At 49.3% G+C, this 24,548-nt stretch overlaps 1 protein-coding gene across 2 annotated transcripts in view; it reads left to right on the forward strand.

Annotated features, from left to right (window-relative positions):
- The window catches only part of abhd16a (abhydrolase domain containing 16A, phospholipase), a 138,231-nt gene extending 123,578 nt beyond the window's left edge, over positions 1-14,653 (forward strand). Inside the window, exons 18-20 of one of the 2 annotated variants that reach the window (XM_072259247.1) lie at positions 450-548; positions 7,127-7,173; positions 10,226-14,653. In XM_072259247.1, the coding sequence (XP_072115348.1) occupies positions 450-548; positions 7,127-7,173; positions 10,226-10,309 (230 nt within the window). In that variant the 3' untranslated portion in view covers positions 10,310-14,653. The remainder of the gene's footprint in view (positions 1-449; positions 549-7,126; positions 7,174-10,225) is intronic. The other variant, XM_072259248.1, reaches the window with a different exon arrangement.
- Positions 14,654-24,548: the final 9,895 nt, after the last annotated feature.

Genomic DNA, 24,548 nt, shown 5'->3' on the forward strand with positions numbered 1-24,548 from the left:
ACAACAACAATAACAAATCAGCAGTAGCAAAACAACCCCGTTCCTCATCCCTCCTCCCACCCACACACGCGGTCAGGCCACCTCCAGGCCTTCATTCCTGGGTCCCGGATTCTGGGACTCATAGACGTTGGACTTCACCCCAGGACTGGCCAGTCACGGGTTTGACCATTGGGCCTCAACTTCTGGACCCGCGAGAACCTTTGGTATGGGCATGGGATCCCGGGTTCCTCCTTTGGGCTCCTCCCCAGGGGCCAGCATGTATTTCCTTCGATACAGGGCCCGAAATAGCTCACATTTTACGCAATGCATGTGTGTACAATGGCCTCATTCAGCAGTTTTGGACTGGGGTGAGGGGAAGCGTACTTGCAGGATAAACGCAGGGCCTCGTGTGCCGCGGAGGGTCAGTTATTACGCGCTGGCTCGTAACGCTGAATTGTGTGTGTTGGCAGCTGCTCTCTACAGTCGGTATGAGTTAGACGATGACTGGTGCACGTCGGTTTTACAGTCCTACAGATCAGAGCATGGCGATGCATTCCCCTGGACCGTTGGTGAGTACCTATCTGTCAGCTTTGATTTGACTAAACAATCTACCTCATTGTGATTTTGCGCTTCATTGATTTTTGACCATAAGAGAGAGGAGCAAAATTAGGATATTCAGCCTGTCGAGTTTGCCCCACCAGCTGATTTACTTTCCCTCTCGGCCCCATTCTCTTGTCTTCTCCCTGTAACTTTTGATGCCCCTACTAATCACAAACCTATCAACTTCTGCTTTAAATATACCCAATGGGTTGGCCTCCACAGCGTCTGTGGCAATGAATTCCACAGATATTCCTCCTCATCTGTTCTGAACGGACATCATTCTATTCTGAGGCTGTGCCCTCTGATCTTAGACTCCCCTGCTATAGGAAAGATCCTGTCTACACCCACTTTTCCTTGGCCTTTCAATATTCGCTAGGTTTCAATGTGATCCACCGCCCCCCATTCTTCAAAAAGCGAGTTCAGGCCCAGAGCGTCACCCTTTCATTTCTGGGATCATTCTCTTAAACCTCTAGGAGAATGCCAGCACACCCTTTCTTTGATAGGGGTCCCAAAACAATTTACCTGCACTGCATTTTTTCTGAAGCTGTTACACTTTGTTCTGCGTTGTTATTGTCTCACCTTGATCTGCCTCACTGCACTGTGTAATTGTCTGATCTGTATGCAGGATAAGCTTTATCTATTAGTAAATGAGACAATAATAAACCAATACCTGAGAAATATAGTGTTAGTCAGCAGGGAAACAGGCCCTTCGCCCCATCTTGTCCATGCTGACCCAGATACCCGTCTGTGCTGACCCCATTTGCCAGCCTTTGACCCTTCTCTAACCTGACCTTTCCTATCCAATATACCACACAGAGGATGCTGAAGGAAGCCTGCAAGGCATGCAGGCATCAAGCAGAAAGGAAGAGAGAGAGTCGACATTTCGGGCGGAGGCTCTTCATCAGGATTGGATTTCTGTCCCAGCTTTCCAATCTGATTACTTGTCCAAATAATTATTTTAAGCATTGTAATTAATTCTGCCTCTACCCTACCTCCTCTGGCAACTCGTTCTGTGTACTCAACTCTCAAAACTTTTCCCTAGTGTAACCTCCAAATCTTTTCCCAACCACTTTAAACCTCTGTCCTCTCGTCCTCAAAACCCCTGATATGATAAGGTGGATGTTTGACCGCGGAATCAGTCTTGTCCTGGCCCTTGCACCATCCTTCGTCAGTATCTGTAACTTTAATCTGTGTTCTGGGACAGCTATTGCTTTTCCCTTGTATTGCCTCAGTGCATTGATGTGATGTCTGGATGACATTCAAAACTAAAGTGTGGGAAACGGGATCCCGGTGAGGTAAAAGGGAGAGTGGGAAACGGGATCCCCGTGAGGTTAAAGGGAGAGTGGGAAACGGGATCCCCGTGAGGTTAAAGGGAGAGTGGGAAACGGGATCCCCGTGAGGTTAAAGGGAGAGTGGGAAACGGGATCCCCGTGAGGTTAAAGAGAGAGTGGGAAACGGGGTCACAGTGAGTTTAAATGGAGAATGGGAAACGGGGTCACAGTGAGTTTAAAGGGAGAGTGGGAAACGGGGTCACAGTGAGTTTAAAGGAAGAGTGGGAAACGGGGTGACAGTGAGTTTAAATGGAGAGTGGGAAACGGGGTCACAGTGAGTTTAAAGGGAGAGTGAGAAACGGGGTCACAGTGGGTTTAAAGGGAGAGTGGGAAACGGGGTTCAGTGAGTTTAAAGGGAGAGTGGGAAACGGGGTTCAGTGTTTAAAAGGAGAGTGGGAAACGGGGTTCAGTGAGTTTAAAGGGAGAGTGGGAAACGGGGTCCCTGTGGGTTTAAAGGGAGAGTGGGAAACGGGGTTCAGTGAGTTTAAAGGGAGAGTAGGAAACGAGGTTCAGTGAGTTTAAAGGGAGAATGGGAAACGGGGTCACAGTGGGTTTAAAGGGAGAGTGGGAAACGGGGTCCCGGTGAGGTTAAAGGGAGAGTGGGAAACGGGGTTCAGTGAGTTTAAAGGGAGAGTGGGAAACGGGGTCCCTGTGGGTTTAAAGGGAGAGTGGGAAACGGGGTCACAGTGAGTTTAAAGGGAGAGTGGGAAATGGGGTCACAGTGAGTTTAAATGGAGAGTGAGAAACGGGGTCACAGTGAGTTTAAAGGGAGAATGGGAAACGGGGTCACAGTGGGTTTAAAGGGAGAGTGGGAAACGGGGTCACAGTGAGTTTAAAGGGAGAGTGGGAAACGGGGTCACAGTGACTTTAAAGGGAGAGTGGGAAACGGGGTCCCTGTGGGTTTAAAGGGAGAGTGGGAAACGGGGTCACAGTGAGTTTAAAGGGAGAGTGGGAAACGGGGTTCAGTGAGGTTAAAGGGAGAGTGGGAAATGGGGTCACAGTGAGTTTAAAGGGAGAGTGGGAAACGGGGTCACAGTGAGGTTAAAGGGAGAGTGGGAAATGGGGTCCTGGTGGGTTTAAAGGGAGAGTGGGAAACGGGGTCCCGGTGAGTTTAAAGGGAGAGTGGGAAACGGGGTCACAGTGAGTTTAAAGAGAGAGTGGGAAACGGGGTTCAGTGAGTTTAAAGGGAGAGTGGGAAACGGGGTCACAGTGAGTTTAAAGGGAGAGTGGGAAACGGGGTTCAGTGAGGTTAAAGGGAGAGTGGGAAATGGGGTCACAGTGAGTTTAAAGGGAGAGTGGGAAACGGGGTCACAGTGAGGTTAAAGGGAGAGTGGGAAACAGGGTCCTGGTGGGTTTAAAGGGAGAGTGGGAAACGGGGTCCCGGTGAGTTTAAAGGGAGAGTGGGAAACGGGGTCACAGTGAGTTTAAAGAGAGAGTGGGAAACGGGGTTCAGTGAGTTTAAAGGGAGAGTGGGAAACGGGGTCACAGTGAGTTTAAAGGGAGAGTGGGAAACGGGGTTCAGTGAGGTTAAAGGGAGAGTGGGAAATGGGGTCACAGTGAGTTTAAAGGAAGAGTGGGAAACGGGGTCACAGTGAGTTTAAAGGGAGAGTGGGAAACGGGGTCACAGTGGGTTTAAAGGGAGAATGGGAAACGGAGTCCTAGTGAGTTTAAAGGGAGAGTGGGAAACGGGGTCACAGTGAGTTTAAAGGGAGAGTGGGAAACGGGGTCACAGTGGGTTTAAAGGGAGAGTGGGAAACGGGGTTCAGTGAGGTTAAAGGGAGAGTGGGAAACGGGGTCACAGTGAGTTTAAAGGGAGAGTGGGAAACAGGGTCCTGGTGGGTTTAAAGGAAGAGTGGGAAACGGGGTCACAGTGAGTTTAAAGGGAGAGTGGGAAACGGGGTCACAGTGAGTTTAAAGGGAGAGTGGGAAACGGGGTCCCTGTGGGTTTAAAGGGAGAGCGGGAAACGGGGTTCAGTGAGGTTAAAGGGAGAGTGGGAAACGGGGTCACAGTGAGTTTAAAGGGAGAGTGAGAAACGGGGTTCAGTGAGTTTCAAGGGAGAGTGGGAAACGGGGTTCAGTGAGTTTAAAGGGAGAGTGGGAAACAGGGTTCAGTGAGTTTAAAGAGAGAGTTCGAAATGGGATTCAGTGAGTTTTAAGGGACAGTGGGAAACAGGGTCCCTGTGGGTTTAAAGGGAGAGTGAGAAACAAGGTCCCGGTGAGTTTAAAGGGAGAGTGGGAAACGGGGTCACAGTGAGTTTAAAGGGAGAGTGGGAAACGGGGTCACAGTGAGTTTAAAGGGAGAGTGGGAAACGGGGTTCAGTGAGGTTAAAGGGAGAGTGGGAAATGGGGTCACAGTGAGTTTAAAGGGAGAGTGGGAAACGGGGTCACAGTGAGGTTAAAGGGAGAGTGGGAAACAGGGTCCTGGTGGGTTTAAAGGGAGAGTGGGAAACGGGGTCCCGGTGAGTTTAAAGGGAGAGTGGGAAACGGGGTCACAGTGAGTTTAAAGAGAGAGTGGGAAACGGGGTTCAGTGAGTTTAAAGGGAGAGTGGGAAACGGGGTCACAGTGAGTTTAAAGGGAGAGTGGGAAACGGGGTTCAGTGAGGTTAAAGGGAGAGTGGGAAATGGGGTCACAGTGAGTTTAAAGGAAGAGTGGGAAACGGGGTCACAGTGAGTTTAAAGGGAGAGTGGGAAACGGGGTCACAGTGGGTTTAAAGGGAGAATGGGAAACGGGGTCCTAGTGAGTTTAAAGGGAGAGTGGGAAACGGGGTCACAGTGAGTTTAAAGGGAGAGTGGGAAACGGGGTCACAGTGGGTTTAAAGGGAGAGTGGGAAACGGGGTTCAGTGAGGTTAAAGGGAGAGTGGGAAACGGGGTCACAGTGAGTTTAAAGGGAGAGTGGGAAACAGGGTCCTGGTGGGTTTAAAGGAAGAGTGGGAAACGGGGTCACAGTGAGTTTAAAGGGAGAGTGGGAAACGGGGTCACAGTGAGTTTAAAGGGAGAGTGGGAAACGGGGTCCCTGTGGGTTTAAAGGGAGAGCGGGAAACGGGGTTCAGTGAGGTTAAAGGGAGAGTGGGAAACGGGGTCACAGTGAGTTTAAAGGGAGAGTGAGAAACGGGGTTCAGTGAGTTTCAAGGGAGAGTGGGAAACGGGGTTCAGTGAGTTTAAAGGGAGAGTGGGAAACAGGGTTCAGTGAGTTTAAAGAGAGAGTTCGAAATGGGATTCAGTGAGTTTTAAGGGACAGTGGGAAACAGGGTCCCTGTGGGTTTAAAGGGAGAGTGAGAAACAGGGTCCCGGTGAGTTTAAAGGGAGAGTGGGAAACGGGGTCACAGTGAGTTTAAAGGAAGAGTGGGAAACGGGGTCACAGTGAGTTTAAAGGAAGAGTGGGAAACGGGGTCACAGTGAGTTTAAAGGGAGAGTGGGAAACGGGGTCACAGTGGGTTTAAAGGGAGAGTGGGAAACAGGGTCCCGGTGAGGTTAAAGGGAGAGTGGGAAACGGGGTTCAGTGAGTTTAAAGGGAGAGTGGGAAACGGGGTCCCTGTGGGTTTAAAGGGAGAGTGGGAAACGGGGTCACAGTGAGTTTAAAGGGAGAATGGGAAACGGGGTCACAGTGAGTTTAAATGGAGAGTGGGAAACGGGGTCACAGTGAGTTTAAAGGGAGAGTGAGAAACGGGGTTCAGTGAGTTTAAAGGAAGAGTGGGAAACGGGGTTCAGTGAGTTTAAAGGGAGAGTGGGAAACAGGGTCCTGGTGGGTTTAAAGGGAGAGTGGGAAACGGGGTCCCTGTGGGTTTAAAGGGAGAGTGGGAAACGGGGTCACTGTGAGTTTAAAGGAAGAGTGGGAAACGGGGTTCAGTGAGTTTAAAGGGAGAATGGGAAACGGGGTCACAGTGAGTTTAAATGGAGAGTGGGAAACGGGGTCACAGTGAGTTTAAAGGGAGAGTGAGAAACGGTGTTCAGTGAGTTTAAAGGAAGAGTGGGAAACGGGGTTCAGTGAGTTTAAAGGGAGAGTGGGAAACAGGGTCCTGGTGGGTTTAAAGGGAGAGTAGGAAACGGGGTCCCTGTGGGTTTAAAGGGAGAGTGGGAAACGGGGTCACAGTGAGTTTAAAGGAAGAGTGGGAAACGGGATAACAGTGAGTTTAAAGGAAGAGTGGGAAACGGGGTTCAGTGAGTTTAAAGGAAGAGTGGGAAACGGGGTTCAGTGAGTTTAAAGAAAGAGTGGGAAACGGGGTCCCTGTGGGTTTAAAGGGAGAGTGAGAAACGGGGTTCAGTGAGTTTAAAGGGAGAGTGGGAAACGGGGTTCAGTGAGGTTAAAGGGAGAGTGGGAAACGGGGTCACTGTGGGTTTAAAGGGAGAGTGGGAAACGGGGTTCAGTGAGGTTAAAGGGAGAGTGGGAAACGGGGTCACAGTGAGTTTAAAGGGAGAGTGGGAAACGGGGTTCAGTGAGTTTAAAGGGAGAGTGGGAAACGGGGTTCAGTGAGGTTAAAGGAAGAGTGGGAAACGGGGTCACAGTGAGTTTAAAGGGAGAGTGGGAAACGGGGTCCGGTGAGTTTAAAGGGAGAGTGGGAAACAGGGTCCCGGTGAGTTTTAAGGGAGAGTGGGAAACAGGGTCCCGGTGAGTTTAAAGGGAGAGTGGGATACGGGGTTCAGTGAGGTTAAAGGGAGAGTGGGAAACGGGGTTCAGTGAGTTTAAAGGGAGAGTGGGAAACGGGGTCACAGTGAGTTTAAAGGGAGAGTGGGAAACGGGGTTCAGTGAGGTTAAAGGGAGAGTGGGAAACGGGGTTCAGTGAGGTTAAAGGGAGAGTGGGAAACGGGGTTCAGTGAGGTTAAAGGGAGAGTGGGAAATGGGGTCCTGGTGGGTTTCAAAGGAATATGAGAAATGAGGAAATGAGTTGAAATAGTCTTTAGGAACTGGGATCCCGATGAGTTTGACTGGAAGTGGCGTTTCCATAGACCGTAAGAGCATATGCTCCTCTGTGTCTGACAGCTGTCATCTTCCAGAGTGGCTGAGAAAGAGGAAGCTACCAACCCAGGGTCAGTGTCTCTGAGCTGGAGGATGGTTCATGATCAAATCCGACCTGGCTGTCAGTATGTGTGCTCAGAGTGTAAGTGTGGGAGAGACTCAGCGAGAGTCCATTGTTAGCTGATGAAGCTGCTGTGGAACTTCATGATATTTCTGTCTGTTTTGGTCTCCTGTCCGCTGATGCCTTTTTTGTGTGTTTAGGGGACGACATGACTTCAGAAGGAAGAAGGCAGCTGGCGATATTTCTGGCAAGTGACTCCCTCCTTATCTGTTGCTGGTTATATGTTCTGTCTTGGCTGTGGGGAGGGGAGATAAGGGGGCAGCTGGTGAAGGTGACAACTAATGGAGGCCCATTCTGTAAGTCAGGAAGTACCTCACACACACGCGTGCACAAACAGTCTCACTCACAGGTCAATGTGTTCATATACACATTCACCCATGTTCACACTTGATTTCTCGAGCACACTCATGCTCTGTGCATACAGGAATGAGAGTGCACAGACAGACAGACACACACACACTCTATCGTACACACAACACACAGACACACTCACAGTGCACACTCTTATGCCTGTATGCATCCCCATAAACTGCCGTGGGAACATATATTCTCTCTTGTTCTCTCGCGTGCATGTTCGCTCACACATTCTCACACTCACTCTTGTACACACACACACACTGAAAAGCACACACACACTCGGATGCACACACATGCGCCAACATACAAACGCTCTCATTCTGATGCTCTCACACATGTAAAAGTTGTTTAAGCTCTGCAGTCTGTTATACATTTTTAATGACATGATAGAAATTCTGGATTGCCCTTCAACCCCCGTGTTAGTTCCCTCACTGAACCCCTGGCACTGGAAACATCCCATTTCCTTGATCCCTTTTGCAGCTCTAATGTGACCACAAGGCACAGCCATGGAGAGAGATGGGACAATTCGGGGTCCTCTGGAAATTGTGAAGGGGCTTGGTTGCTTAATAAAAGAAGGAAGCTTTGATTTGTGGATGGGACCAAAACCAGAGGCGCTGAGCATCAGGCATCAGGGATAAATCCAGTCAGGACTTCTGGGGAAACTGCTTTGACTTCAAGATTGGGCCTCACTGATGCAGAGTGTGTTGAAGGGAGGCAGACTGGAAACAGGAGGAGGGAGGGATGTGTGGGATGAGGAGAGGGGCAGTAAAGTGGAGGAGGATGAAGGAGGAAGAGCAGAGGCGGGGAGAGGCGAAGGGGGGGAGTCGGACGAAGAGACAAGTTAGAGAAAATGGAAAGATGGAGGGGGGGGAAGGGGTAGTGGAGGGGAGAGGGAAGGAGAGGGGTAGGTGTGTCGAAGAGGGAGATATTTTAGGGAGTGATGTACTGTAGTTCTTAGGTTGGTGTACAGTCTTCTCCCAACTCCCAAGTCTCTGCTGCCTCCTCCCTCACCCTTGTCTCCCTGTTTTTTGAAGTCAGGTAATTTGGGAGGTGCCGTGGGAATCTCCCTGGATTACTGCATTGTGTCTAGTGGGCAGAGTTGTGGGGTGGTAAGGAGGTGAGAGAGTGTCAGAGGGAGTGTGGACGAGGTACCAGTGGAACAGGCTGCTTTGCCAGGGATGGCAGTGAGCTTCTCAAGGTTCTGCTGGAGCTGTGCTCTCCCAGTGCATGTTATTCCTTCACCCTCTTGGCCCATGCCATGAGGATGCTGGGAATGGGCTTTGGGGTGGTGGGAGATGAGTTGCTCTCTCCTGGGTCCCCACCTTCCCACCCTCTCTTATGATTGAGGCTATGGTCCAGGGTGCACACTTCCATAGGGAGTCTGGGATGGTGAATGTCAGGAGGAGGTTTCGACCCCATAAGACATTGGAGAAGAATTCAGCCCATTGACTCTGCTCCACCATTCAATTTTTCTTGGGTTCAACCGAATTCTCCCATCTGCTTCCCATAACCCTTAATCCCACTTACCTATCATGAACCCATCAATTGTGCCTTAACCACACCCAACAGCCCTCTGTGTTAACGAATTCGACAGATTCACCACCTTCTGGCTGAAGAAATTCTTCCTCACCAGTTCTGAAGGGATATCCCTGTGCCCGCTGACCCTAGACTCTCCCTCTAATGGAAGCAATGTCTCCATGTCCACTCTATTGGTATTGGGTGGATTTCAGTGAGATCTCCCCCATCCTTCTTTCTGAACTCCATGGAAGTCAAATGTTCCTCATACATTGACCCATGGAGTCATCCAGATGGAAACAGGCCATTTGGCCCAATTTGTCCAAGCTGATGGTTGCCTAATGAGATAGTCCCATCAGGCAGTGTTAGGCTCAGAGCCCTCTAAACCTCCCCTTTCCATACTCATCTCAATGGCTTTTAAGCATTTACTAATGTGCCCGCCTCATCTGCTATTCCTGACAGCCTATCCCAAATCCACGTTGTGTGAAGAAGCTGCCCCTGATGTCCCTTTTAAACGTCTGACCTCTGATCTTTAGCACCTCAGAGACGAAGACTGTGTCTGTCTGTGACCCTCATGATCTAGAGTACAGGGCACCCCTCAGTCTCCTGTGTGTTCCAGGGAATAAAGTCCTGGTCCATGCAGACTCTTCCTGTGCTCAAAGTTCAATGTAAATTTATTATCAAAGTACCTACTAGTCACCATGTTTATTCACTTTTTGAGACAGTGCAGAATAGGCCCTTCTGGCCCTTCAAGTAGTAATACCCCCCCCCCCCCACAATTTAATGCCAGCCAGGGACAATTTACAATGACTGTGGGAGGAAACCAGAGCACCCAGAGGAAACCCATGCGGTCACAGGGAGAATGTACAAACCCCATAAAGGCAGTGGTGTGAATTGAACCCGGGCCGCTGGTACTGTAAAGCGTTGTGCTGACCGATACGGCGCCACGCCGCGCCACCCTGAGATTTGTTTTCTTGCGGGCATACTCTGTAAATCCTAAGAACGTAGTAGAATCAATGAAAGACCGCAGACAGCGGGACGGACAACAACCACTGTGCAAAAGACAACAAAATGCAAATACAAAAGAAATATAATAATAATAAATAAATAAGCAATAAATATTGAAAACATGAAATGATGAGTCCCTGAAAGTGAGTCCTTAGATTGTAGGAGCAGTTCAATGATGGGGCAAGTGAAGTTATTTCCACTGGTTCAAGAGCCTGGTGGTTCAGGGCCCCCGAGTCCAGGCAGCATCCGAGTAAATCATTAGGTTAAATCATTTAATATGCTGAGCCTTTCAACCCAGGAATCGTTCTTGTGACTGTTGCCGCTGGTGCTGAGATCTGCTTGTCTTCCTCCCTCTGCAGGCGCACAAGTACATGAGGAATTTTGACGCCACGCACTGCACCCCATTACCAGCCTCTGAGTTCACATTGCCCTGGTCTTTGTAGTCGGAGATCAGCAATGGGCAACAGGCAAGTCTGAGGAGGTCCCAAGGGAGCTGTGCAGACGAGGAGACTTGTGGGATCCCCCTTGCCTGCTCGCTCCACCCCCCCCAGGATGAAGAGAGATTGGGTGTTCCGTTGTCAGAGAGCTGTCGACCACTGGCGAGGGTGCAGTCTGTCCGCCTCCTCCCGATTCCTCCTTGTTCCCGCTGCGGATGGGAGGAGACCTCCTGGTTCTCACTCGACGGCCTAGACTCAGCTGCACATTGCTCAAGTCACCTGGAATGTGATCTGAGGAGTTCTCTCCCACCCCCCCACCACCGCCTCCACTCCCTTCCACTCCCTTTGTTGTCCTGTCTGTCTCTCTCTTCCCCTCCCCTCCTCCTGGTTTCCTTGTGCCTCTAGCCCAGCAGTAACCGCAGAGAATGTGCTAATGGTGGGGTGGGGCTATGTGATCAGGCATCATCCACTGCCAATTTCTTCCGAGCACCTCCCTTTCCTCCTTCCCCCACCGCACCTCACACTCGCACTCGCGGGTGCGCACACACACCTCACACTCTTCTGCTTGGAAACACTCAGCCGGTTGGTCGTCGTCTGTGGGAGAGAAACAAGACCATCAGGTTCTGTCTTTACCGATACTCCCTGGTCAGTTGTGCCTATTCCAGCACTCTATTTCAGATTCCCAGCATCTGTAGTGTTAATTTGGAATGGGGGCACCCCCTTTTGCTGCCTGCCCAGTAACCCCTCTTCCCACCCCTCTGCAAGCAAGACCTGCCCTTTTCTGGCCCCATGCTTCCCGCTGCCTCTTAGAGATAGATTCTTTGCCCATGGCCCAGATGCTGCTGATGTGGTCTCTGTGCATTAGGAAAGTCCTGAACTAACTAGAAGTCCATCCTTCCTCTTCACAGCCCTGCACCTGTCCCAGTTCGATAGAAACCTGGAAGAGATAGGTTGGGAAGGGGTGTTGGTGGTCTGATCACTCCCGTCCCGGTCCGATTCCCCAACGATCACTTTGTATCGACTGCTCCACCATTAGGGCTGCGGGAAGCGGCTTTCCAGCACTGTAGGGTTTTCCCACACCTCCGCACTGGAGCTCTCCCACTGTTCCTTGTCAGAGTCAAACACAGTTGTTTCAGGAGCCCCCATATTGGTGCAGAGTTGCCCAGAGACAGGGCCTTGGTTTGTCCCTCTCAGCTGGGCAACGTTCATGGGGAATAGAAGGTGTTTTCACCCCTGGGCAGGAGGGGAACTTGTTATTCCTGGTGGGGAGAAGGATTCTCCACACATCCACTACACGCTCCGATGGATGGGAAACTCATTCCACCTCGTATACTGCTGTGGATCCTTGGTGCAGTGAGGTCAGTCCCCTCTTGTGTCCCACCTCCCAGGCATCAGGATGGGATGAGGGGGTGGTTCTCCTTGCCCATCACCTCCCTCGTTCCACTCCTCCTGCCCCCAGTTACCAGTTGGGAATGAGGGCTGTTTGGGATCCAAAGCCAATCATCCACCAAATCTTCCACCTTCTCCCAATGTTTTTTTTATCTCTCTGCTGAAGTTTCCTGGAGATTCCAAGGCAAATCCTGGAGGAGTGGGGATTCTCCCACCAGGGGATGATTACAATCACTGCACTTAGAGCCTATTAACAGCCTTAGCTCTGTGGGCCAGGAGGTGGGGGTGAGGGTGTTCTCCTATCTCTGGTCGAGAAACCTCCCCTTCCTGATTTAGGGCAGGCATTGTGGTTCCCTGGACACCTTGCATTCTCTTGTCCCACCGGGAAAGAGGGGTGACAGTGACCTCCTTCCTGTCCCCACCCTGCATATCCAAGCAATCCAAGCATGTACTTCCCTCTGGATGTCTAGACGTTTACTCACCTCCTCAGGATGGGACCGGTAGAGAGGACCCTGGATCTGCCTCCCGCCAGTTCAAGAGCCCTCTTGGGATCTTCCCTTGTAGCTGCCACATGACGAGCCACTGTCGGGACGCGGGACCTCTCAGTGACGGTTGCTGGTGGTGGAACTGTTCAGAGACAGTGGACCGGCTTGTCCACCTCTCTGGTGATGAGCACGTTTGCATGTCAAGTGTTGACTGGACAAGGCTGGGGCAGGGAGATGGTGGCGTTCCAGTCCATGGCACTGGTCCAGACTCTCACAGGGTCGGGTTCGGGACTTAACGAGCCCAGCCTGCAAGTCCTGCTCAGTGCAGGACAGCGTTCTGATGCTGACAACAGTCCGGAAACAGCCGAGACTGGAGAGCGGCTGTTAGCCCTGCTCACTGTGTGAGCCTGCTCGATGCCCCCATCTGCCTACTCCGAGCGGAGGAGGGGCTGAGGGGAACGGGGCTGTAGGGAGAGATGAGGCACATCCCCACCAGCCAGAAGCTGCCCGTAGCCCTGCAACGGGCGGCAAATCCGTCCCGGATGCTCCCACGGGGTATCCGTAAATCGGGTGTTAACCCGAGGAGTGCCTGTACTAGAAATATAATTAGACTATCCTCCTGCTCAATGCCGCTCTGTCAGATAATGGCTGAGGTAACCTTTAATTGCACTTCTGCCTTGTTCCTGTAACCCTTGAATTCGGGTCCACCTCTCTGGCTTTCTTTCGGGGAGAGGAGCGCAGGGGCTGAGCGTAATCTTCAGTCAGCTTCTCAATGCCCTCTGCCATTTGGTCATCTATATGCCCTCTGATTTGATTTTTCGAGAGGTGGGTGTGTTTGGCATTGGGTGCCCTTGAGAATCTGGGCGTACGTCCCTTCGTCGAGGAGCTGCCGTCCTTCAGGTGGGGGTCCCCCCGCAGAGCTATTGGTCATGACTCGGGAGCGGAGAAATGTCCCCAAGCCCGCGAGGGAGGTGTGATTTACAAAGCGAGCAGCAGGTGGCGCTGTTTCCAAATCGTGACGCCGCGGGTAGGAGCGCTGCCTGTCACCGGTTCGATTCTGGACGCCTCTGCTGTCTGGGTGTGGAGTTGGCATCTCTCCTTTCTGACCGCGGAGATCCCCGCCACTCCTGATAATGTGTTAATTGCAACTCAGCATCTATGGAAGGGACTTTCGGGCCGACTTTAGACCCTTCATCAGGACTAGAAGGTGTGTGGAGGAGATTGAGTTCAAGCTGGCAGGTGCTAGGTGAGGGGAAGTGGGTGGAGGAGGGCAATGAGGAGGAGACAGGTGGAAGAAGTAACGGACTGCAGATAGGTGAGAACAGTAAACCATGGCAGAAAGGGAAGGAAAGGAGGAGGTGGGGTTTCCAGCGATTTCCATCATTTGCAGAATCTTTAGAAGATGAGTTAACCCCCGTGGGTAAATGAGGTTAATGGTTTAATCGAGTACTAGAGCAATTTAGTCCCGATGAAAGGTCTCGGCCCGAAACATTCACGCTGTTCAGTCTTTTCCATTGATGCTGCCTGACCGGCTGAGGCGCTCCAGCATTTTGCGTGTGTGTGCTGCACTGGAGCAATTTGTCAGGAATGTGGGAAGAACCACCGGGGATCTGTAACCCACAGGGCTTCCTCAGGCTGCAGTTTGGGAACGCGCTTCTGAATCTGCGCCCCAACTCCGGTCAACTGTTAGGGCGCGCATGTCCACCCCAGGTTACGGCAGGTCCCCGTGAACCGGACAGCTCGCCGTCAGCAGTGCAGCCGCGTCCCTGCGGCCCTGTCAACCTCCCAAAATCGCTACCCCTGCATTCCCGAACACACCCATGTCATCATTGCAGATGCACAGCCTGGATGGAAACCATTCTGCCCCGAGTAGTTTTCGTTCTGACTGCTTTGTGACCCTACGGCTTTGCCGTAATATCTACCGCTTTCTGTGGGGTAGTAGTCCGTCTTTTGAAGGGCTCGTCTGCGAATTGCAATAGGTACATTTAATGCCAGGGAAATGTATATAATATACATTCTGAAATTCTTTTTCTTCGCAAACATTTGCAAAGAATTTAAGGATATTCTTGACCCTCCTCTCATCAAATGTACTTTTTTTTAATATAAAAATGGTCCCGGTGATTTTGTTATCAATACTGTAAATTATGCTATTTAATTTTTGGAGCTGCTCTCTGCGTGACTGTCTCTGCATGTTGGGGCGAGGGGGGAGTGTACATTCTGGGATTGTTTTATATCAAGTTCACAGTCTGTTTCGTCTCCTGGCAACGCTGAGGAGAAATATCGTGCAAGGTCGTTTCCTGTTCCCGTCCGACCGAGTGTATGTTAAAGAGCGCCGCCGGTCTCACCGTGTCGTTCTAGTGTTTGAGCTGGGGGAGGGAAGAAAATAAAAAGTAATCATAATTAAAGATATTTACTTGTTCCTTCCACGTACGGCAAAGATCACAATGATTAAAAATGGTGGTTTAGTGTGTGTGTTTGAATGATGTCCATTGTCACGATTATTCGTCATCCTTTTACTTTTCCCACCCAAACTCATGACTCATGCCTCTGAACCATAGTCCTGCAGCCAGAAGGAATAAAGGTGCAGTTTGTCCGTGCTTTGAATGAACATAGGATATTCCAAGTAGTTTCCCAGCCAGCCTGAGTGCTTCCAGAAGGTGCAGCCAATGTTCTGAGAGGTGTAGTGGCCGGTTTTGTGCACGGTGTGATATAATAATGACAGGATAATGCTCCGAACAGACTGCTGAATGATAAATATGGAAGTAGAATCCAACATAAGAGTCGATAATCTATAAATGACACCTTGGGATGTGTGCCTTTCAGTTGTGAATGGATTCTTTCCAATAACAGGTTTAGAAATAGACAATAGGTGCAGGAGTAGGCCATTCGGCCTTCGAGCCAGCACCGCCATTCACTGTGATCATGTCTCATCATCCACAATCAGTATCCAGTTCCTGCCTTATCCCCATAACCTTTGATTCAGCTATCTTTAAGAGCTCTATCCATCTCTTTCTTGAAAGCATCCAGAGACTTGGCCTCCACAGCCTTCTGGGGCAGAGCATTCCATATATCCACCACTCTCTGGGTGAAAAACTTTTTCCTTTACTCCGTTCTAAATGGCCTACCCCTTAAACTGTGGCCTCTGGTTCTGGACTCACCCATCAGCAGGAACATGCTTCCTGCCTCCAGCGTGTCCAATCCCCTAACCCTAAACTCTTCCTAGAGATGCTGCCTGGCCTGCTGCGTTCATCAGCAACTTTGATGTGTGTTGCTTGAAATTACAGCATCTGCAGAATTCCTGTTGTTTGCGTTCCTTAATAATCTTATATGTTTCAATAAGATCCCCTCTCAGCCTTCTAAATTCCAGAGTATACAAGCCCAGTTGCTCCAATCTTTTGACGTATGACAGTCCCGCCATCCCGGGAGTTAACCTTGTGAACCTACGCTGCACTCCCTCAATAGCAAGAATGTCCCTCCTCAAATTTGGAGACCAAAACTGCACACAGTACTCCAGGTGTGGTCTCACCAGGGCCCTGTACAGCTGCAGAAGGACTTCTTTGCTCTTATATTCAATTCCCCTTGTTATGAAGGCCAGCATGCCATTAGCTTTCTTCACTGCCTGCTGTACTTGCATGCTTGCTTTCAGTGACTGATGTACAAGAACACCTAGATCTCGTTGTACTTCCCCTTTTCCTAACTTGACTCCATTTAGATAATAATCTGCCTTCCCATTCTTACCACCAAAGTGGATAACCTCACATTTATCCACATTAAACTGCATCTGCCCACTCACCCAGCCTGTCCAAGTCACCCTGCATTCTCATAACATCCTCCTCACATTTCACACTGCCACCCAGCTTTGTGTCATCGGCAAATTTGCTAATGTTACTTTTAATTCCCTCATCTAAATCATTAATATATATTGTAACAGCTGTGGTCCCAGCACTGAACCCTGTGGTACCCCACTGGTCACGGCCTGCCATTCCGAAAGGGACCCGTTAATCGCTACTCTTTGTTTTCTGTCAGCCAGCCAATTTTCAATCCATGTCAGTACTCTGCCCCCAATACCATGTGCCCTAGTTTTGCCCACTAATGTCCTATGTGGGACTTTATCAAAGGCTTTCTGAAAGTCCAGCTACACTACATCCACAGGCTCTCCCTTGTCCATTTTCATAGTTACATCCTCAAAAACTTCCAGAAGATTAGTCAAGCGCGATTTCCCCTTGGTAGATCCATGCTGACTTGGACCGATCCTGTTACTGTTATCCAGATGTGTCGTAATTTCATCTTTTATAATTGACTCCAGCATCTTTCCCACCACCGATGTCAGGCTAACCGGTCTATAATTCCCTGTTTTCTCTCTTCCTCCCTTCTTGAAGAGAGGGACAACATTAGCCACCCTCCAATCCACAGGAACTGATTCTGAATCTATAGAACATTGGAAAATGATTACCAATGTGTCCACGATTTCTAAAGCCACCTCCTTAAGTACCCTGGGATGCAGACCATCAGGTCCCGGGGACTTAACAGCCTTCAGACCCAACAGCCTATCCAACACCATTTCCTGCCTAATATAAATTTCCTTCAATTCATCCATTACCCTAGGTCCTTTGGCCACTATTACATCTGGGAGATTGTTTGTGTCTTCCCTAGTGAAGATAGATCCAAAGTACCTGTTCAACTCGTCTGCCATTTCCTTGTTCCCCATAATAAATTCACCCGCTTCTGTCTTCAAGGGCCCAATTTTGGTCTTAACTATTTTTTTCCTTTTCACATACCTTAAGAAGCTTTTACTATCCTCTATATTCTTGGCTAGCTTACCTTCGTGCCTCGTTTTTTCTCCGTGTATTGCCTTTTTAGTTACCTTCTGTTGCTCTTTAAAAGATTCCCAATCCTCCAGCTTTCCACTCGTCTTTGCTGTGTTATACTTCTTCTCTTTTATTTTTATACTGTCCATTACTTCCCTTGTCAGCCATGGCCTCCCCTTACTCCCCTTAGGATCTTTCTTCCTCTTTGGAATGAACTGATCCTGCACCTTCCGCATTGTTCCCAGAAACACTTGCCATTGCTGTTCCACTGTCATCCCTGCTAGGGTATTGTTCCATTGAACTTTGGCCAGCTCCTCCCTCATAGCATCATAGTTCCCTTTGTTCAACCGTAATACTGACACTTACGAGTTTCCCTTCTCCCTCTCAAATTGTAGATTTAAACTTATCATATTATGGTCACTCGGTGTCCACTTTATTAGGCATAGAAGTGGTCGTCTGCTGCTGCAGGCCATCCATTTCAAGGTTTAATGCATTGTGCATTCAGAGATACTCTTCTGCACACCACTGTTGTAACACGTAGTTACTTGAGTTACTGTTGCCTTCCTCTCAGGTAGAACCAGTCTGATCATCCTCTGCTGACTCTCGTTTACATGGCATTTTCACCCACAAAACTGCCTCTGGCCGGATTTTTGTTTTGTTTTCACAGCATGTAAGCTCTGTTGTGCGTAAAGATCAGCAGTTTCTGAGATACTCAGACCACCCCATCTGACACCAACAAATATTCCATGGTCAAAGTCACTCAGATCACATTTCTGCTCCATTCTGATGGTTGGACTGATTAACAATCATACCTCCTGACCATGTTTTTTATGTACAATATTGAGTTGCTGATATGTGATTGATTGGTTAGATTTCTGAATTAATGACCAGGCATACAGTAAATTGGCCACTGAATCCCAAAGCATCCACATTGCATTTTGTCTAGCCTTTTTAATTTATGACTTTCCACGTAAATATTTATTTCCAAGGAATACAAGCCGAGGTGGTCAAAGAATGGATGGGAATGCAACCCAGAGTTTGGTTGTTTATTTAAGGATACAGCATAGTAAAAGGCTCTTCCGGCCCAACGAGTCTGCACTGCCTATGTGACCAACTAACCTATCAACCGCCATAGTTAGGGCGCTACAGAAGTGTAGTGGTTAGCGTGAAGCTATTACTGCTTGAGGCATTCAGAGTTCAATTCCAGCACCGTCTGTAAGGAGTGTGTACGTTTTCCCCCATTACCACGTGAGCTTCCTCCAAGAGTTCCAGTTTCCTCCCACAGTCCAAAGGCATATTGGTTAGCAGGTTAAATGGCCATTGTAAATTGTCATAGAACATAGAAATCTACAGCACATTACAGGCCCTTCGGCCCACTATGTTGTGCCGACCATGTAACCTACTCTTTAAAAACTGCCTAGAACTTCCCGACTGCGTAACCTACTTTACTAAGCTCCATGTATCTATCTACGAGGCTCTTAAAAGACCCTATTTATCCGCTTCCACCACCATCGCCAGCAATGCATTTCACGCACCCACCACACTCTGTTTGAAAATCTTACCCCTGACATCCCATTGGTACTCTTTTCCACGCACCTTAAAACTCTTTTCAGCCCTGGGAAAAAGCCTCCAACTATCCACACGATCGATGCCTCTCATCATCTTATACACCTCTATCAGGTCACCTCTCGTTCTCCGTCGCTCCAAGGAGAACAGGCCAAGTTCCCTCAACCTATCATGTGATTAGGGTTGCTGGGTGGTGCAGCTCATTGGGCCGAAAATGTAACGTGTTTTAAGTTGCAGAGTAGGGTGATGGGTAAGAGAGAACAAGCGTGTGTCTGATATGGGGTGCAGAGACAATGATACAAAGAGTGTGGCAGTGAGCGAGAGAGAAAATCCCTTAACATCAAATCTCTCTGGAGGAGGTGAGAGAACAGAGAAAAGGTACAGAAACAACCGGATGCGAACCTGAGTGTTACAGTCCTAAAACAGTTAAGCCATGTCAGATAACCAGCCTTTCCAGTTTGTCCATACTGGCATGTCATGGAGCACTACAGCACAAAATACAGGTACTCTGGCCCATCTAGTCAGTGCTGGTCTGGTTTTCTACCTAGTCCCATCTACCATCAATACCCTCTCATCCACGTACCTATCCAAACTTCTCTTAAATGCTACAATTGAACCTGTTCTTAATAAAGCGGCAAGGTAACTACGGCACAGAGATGACTTTCAGCGCTTCTAGGCTATGCTGAACTATTATTCTGCTGAGTAGTCTCATCAACCTGTACCTGGACCTCTCCCATCCGTGTGCTTATCCAAACTTCTTCAGAATGTTGAAACTGAACTCACAGCCTTCTCTTGATGGCCTTCCCGTGTTATGCTGGGTTTTTAGAAAATGCATTGCTGTTTTCACAGCCCACATTTACAACTTCTCTTCCATCTGCATCCCCTTCAGACAGATCAACTGTGATCACTAAGCTCTTCCAGCTGGGCGCACCCAACTTTTATATCATCTCATGATATGGTAAATTGTTCCCTTATTCTTTCCACCCTTTGCCTTTCTCCACGGCTTGAAGCGTGTTTGATTTCTCCTGGTAGACAAATCTCCCCCCCCCCACTCCTCTATTCCCCACTCTGACCTTTTACTTCTTCTCATCTGCCTATTAAGTCCCCTAGGACCCCTCCTCTTTCCCTTTCTCCAATGGTTCACTCTCCTCTCCTATCAGATTCTTTCAGATTCAGCCCTTGACCTTTCCCACCAACCTGGCTCCACGTTCCAGCTAACCTTTCTCCTTTCCCCACCTTTTTATTCTGCAATCTTCCCCCTTCTCAGTCCTGAAGAAGGGTCTTCACCCGAAACGTTGACTGTTAATTCTTTTCCGTGGATGCTGCCTGAGCTGCTGAGTTCCTCCAGCGTTTTGTGTGTTTTGTTTTGGATTTCCAGCATCTGCAGGCTTTCTCATGTTTTAGATTTTTAGTTGCTCTCTCTTTTAAAAACAATTGGTTGAAGGACCGTCCTGGGCGATTACCCGAGTTGGTCATGATGTTCTCCTGAGGGGGTTGTCTATTGGTGGGTCGTCAGGTGGCCGATCCTGGATCCACATGTTCTGGTGCCTGGTGGTTGCAGTCAGTGATCGGATCTTTGGTTGTTCCGTGTCTCCTTTTGCAGCTGTCACTTGTTCCCTGTGGCACAGCGGACGTCGCTCACATTTTGCACGGCTCCCTCGTGAAGACATTTCCTCCAGGTCTATCTACTGAGTGCAATGTCTTCCCAGATTTTAGATGCAATGCTGAGTTTCTTCTGGCTGATTTTGATGCTATCCTTGAGGCGTTTCCGTTGCCTATCGGAGGCTTGCTGACCTTCCTTGAACTGGGAGTAAAGGATCTCTTTGGGGAGACGCGAGTTAGGCGTCCTGTGATATTACCCATTCGTCGCAGTTGGTATTGCTTTATCGTGGTGGAGAACAGTGTCGTTGAGCGCATACAAGAGAACTCCTTTTACGCTTTTTCAGAGTTGCTCGAACTTCCAGTGATTCCCTCCGACCCCCAGTTTCACCATTCCTCACTTCTATTTCCCTCTCTCACCTTACCTGCGCATCACCTCCCTCCGGTGCTCCTCCCCTTCCCTGTCTTCCGTGGTCATCTGTGCTCTCCTGTCATACTCGCCCATCTCCTGCCCTTTTCCCTTTCACAAACCAACTTCGCAGCTCTTGCCTTCATCCCTTTCCCGGTTTCACCTATCACCCGCCACCTTGTACTTCCTCCTTCCCTCCCCGCACCCTCGTACTCTGACTTCTATTCCTTTCCAGTCCTGATAAAGGGTTTCGGCCCGAAACGTCAACTGCTTACTCTTCTCCACACACGCAGCCTGACCTGCTGAGTTCGCCCAGCACTTTGTGCGTGTGCCTTTGGCTTTCCAGCATCTGCAGATTTTCTTACCTAGTCTATTACATCCCAATAAAGAGGGTCTCTTGCTTTACAGACTGATTGCAGAGCAGGACCTGTGAAAGCAGCCCACTCTGAGTGTCACACATACTGAGTTCCTTTAGCGCCGTGGAACAGGGATGTAACTTCCTTAGCTCCGCGTGACAGGAAAATTCGCCCACCCCTGGAATTAGCTGAGGGAATCGCTTCTGGACTGAATCTACTTAGAAAACCAACCTGCGGACTCAGAAAGCGTCATTGCTGTGGCACCTAACACATCCCTTTACATTCAATTGATTTCTTTTTTTTTGAAGGAAGTTGCCTGCTGTGGAGCACGACAGCACAGAAACAAGCCCTTCGGCTCATCTAGTCCATGCCTACCCACCCAGGCTCCGGATGATCACACACACACACACACACACACCCCGATGACCGTAACTGTGGCAATCGGTGCTGAAGCTGGGGGAGAAATGGCAAGTTAGTTCGGACAGTTATCTTTCAAGGAGGAACACGAACCGAATAAAGACTAATCAGTGATAAAAGTCAAGGGCGGCGGTGCCGGAGACAGGGATGGAGGGCACGATGCGAGCCTATAGAGGTGGGCTGTAGAGGTTGTTGCTGGCTGCTGGCTGTGCAGAACTTGCTCTATCTTTGGCATTAAGGGATCTTTAAAGGAAAGAGCCACCAGGACCGCCTGCGATGGATCAAACGGGTGTGGCTCATGGACCGATGCTGCTGGGACACAAGCCAGGGCCTGATCATCCCTGGTTGGGTCACCTGGGCGAGGATGTCTGATGTTGAAAGACCTGAAACACCTGATAATCTCAGATTCCATCACTGATGCTGTGTCCCCGCGCATCCTAGGATGTATCTCAGCAACACGAGGAAACTTTTTGATAGCACCCACCTTCCAGAACCAGGGAGCAGTGGAAACAAGAGCTTGGCACCCTGTTCCACCACACTTCATCGCACATCCAGTGAAGCTTTTCAATTAATTGAGTTGGCACAGTCATCTTGTGGTTTGCGTAAGGCTTTACAGTGCTGGCAACCCACGTTCAATTCCTGCTGCTGCCTGTAAGTTTATATGTTCATTGTGTGGGATTCCTGTAGATGCTCCGCTTTCCTCCCACTAAACGGGTTAATTGGTTACATGGGCGTAATTGGGCAGTATAGGCTCGTTTGACACTACTGTATCTCTAAATAAAATAAAATAATTCCTCACATGCCCTACCGCTCCTCTCTTCACCATGTTGACCAGGGCTGATGTACAGCAGCCAATTAACCCACCGACCCGCACGTTGTTGTCACGTGGGAGGAAACCGGAGCATCGGGGAAGGAGTCGTGCAGGGAGAAAGATGCAAACTCCACGCACACAGTCAACGCCGGAGGACAGATCGAGCCTGTGTCTCTGTATCCACTGTGCGTATACCGGCATTTGAATTTACATCCTGGGTCCCTAAACCCCGGTCAGAGCCGTCTCTATTTCCTGAGGAGACTGAGGTCCTTTAACATCTGTCGGACGATGCTGAGGATGTTCTACGAGTCTGTGGTGGCCAGTGCTATCATGTTTGCTGTTGTGTGCTGGGGCAGCAGGCTGAGGGTGGCAGACACCAACAGAATCAACAAACTCATTCGTAAGGCCAGTGATGTTGTGGGGATGGAACTGGACTCTCTGACGGTGGTGTCTGAAAAGAGGATGCTGTCCAAGTTGCATGCCATCTTGGACAATGTCTCCCATCCGCTACATAATGTACTGGATGGGCACAGGAGTACATTCAGCCAGAGACTCATTCCACCGAGATGCAACACAGAGCGTCATAGGAAGTCATTCCTGCCTGTGGCCATCAAACTTTACAACTCCTCCTTTAGAGGGTCAGACACCCTGAGCCAATAGGCTGGTCTTGGACTTATTTCCTGGCATAATTTACATATTACTATTTAACTATTTATGGTTTTATTACTATTTATTATTTATGATGCAACTGTAACGAAAACCGATTTCCCCCAGGATCAGTAAGGTATGACTATGACTATGACTACTAGTAAGTTCCCAGTCTGGGAGTTTAGCCATGGTGCCACTGACAGCTTTCGGAATCCCACAGCCCCACAATGTGGATTGAGATGTTGCCAGCTTTGTTACAATGTCCTTGCTGGGCCTGACCGGCTGGCTGGGTGGGTGCAGGGTGGATGCTCAGCCGGAGGTGGGGTTGAAGGGTTTAAGATGTGGGTGTGATCCAGCGTTATTCAGTTAACCTGCCCTAAACCAGATTGGGTTGTAGAGTCACAGAATAATACAGCATGAAAACAGGCCCTTTGGCCCAATGGATCAATACTGACTAAGAGTCACAGGGGGCTTGTAGAAGAGACGAGGAAGACTGTAACGTCAAAACAGCGAATTGCTGGTCTCCACTCTTGCTGTTGCAAGAGTGACCTCTCTCTCTCTTGCCGGAGAGAGACAGACAGCCTGTCTGAGATACCGACGTGCTGGTTTATGAACTGTGTTTTGATAGACTCTGGATGAATGTCTCTTTGGGTGGCTTTCACTGTTGCTTACATGGGGGGGGGGGTGATGTTAGTTCTTCTGGTGTGAGTGGGGGAGGGGCATTTGAGGCTTTGGCTGCTGCCTGTGCTAAGGGTGGGGGAGGGGGTTTCAGGGTTTTGATGTTTCTATCATTCATTCTTTGGGGTTTCTTGTTTTGTGGCTGTCTGTGAAGGGTATGAATTTCAGGTTGCATACTGTATACATTCTCTGATATTAAATGAACCTTAAGCTAGTTCCATTTGCCTGCATTTGGCCCACATCCCTCTAAACCATTCCTATGCATGTACCTGAACAAAGTAGTGGAATACAACCTGTTCCACCAGCTTACCAAGCAGTGCCATTACCCCAATAATTCTCCTGGTGATCTATTCTCCGCAAGTTCCCACTAAACTCTCTCCAGGAAAGTGACGGAGTTCATGAGCTGTAAGGTAATATTGCATATTGCATATAAGGTAAAACTCTGGTCAGAACACGCTTGGAATATTGTGCTCTGTTCTGGTCTCCTCATTATAGGAAGGATGTGAAGGTTCTCAAGATGGTGCAGAGGAGATTTACCAACATGTGCCTGGATGAGAGAGCATGTCTAATGAGGAAAGTTTGAGCAAGCTAGGACTCCACTCTTCAGAGCGAAGGAGAACGAGAGGTGACTTGATAGAGTTGTATAAGATGACAAGAGGCATAGCTAGAGTGGAGGGTCAGTGCCTTTTCCCCAGGGCAGAAATGACATACAGAGGGCACAATATACTTACCTCTAATCACAGTAACATTGTGCCCTCTATACAAGGGGATTGCAGAGGTAGGTTTTGCACACAGCGAGTGCCTGGAATGTACTGCCAGGGGTGGTGGCAAAGGCACGTACATTAAGGACATCTACAACACACCTAGGTAGGCAGTTGTCCGAAAGAAAAGTTGGGTCTACATGGGAGGGAAGCATTAGATTGATCTTGGAGTAGATTAATCTGTCAGTACAACATTGTGGGCTGAAGGGCCTGTATTGTGCTGTGGCTTCCCTGTTCTATGATCTGCCAACCACTGACAAACTGGGGGCACTTTGTGGCAGCCAGTGACCTGCAAAGCCTGCATGTTATGTGGGAAGA

The sequence above is a fragment of the Mobula birostris genome, chromosome 5 (assembly GCF_030028105.1).
Source record: "Mobula birostris isolate sMobBir1 chromosome 5, sMobBir1.hap1, whole genome shotgun sequence".
Taxonomy (NCBI): Eukaryota; Metazoa; Chordata; class Chondrichthyes; order Myliobatiformes; family Myliobatidae; genus Mobula; species Mobula birostris.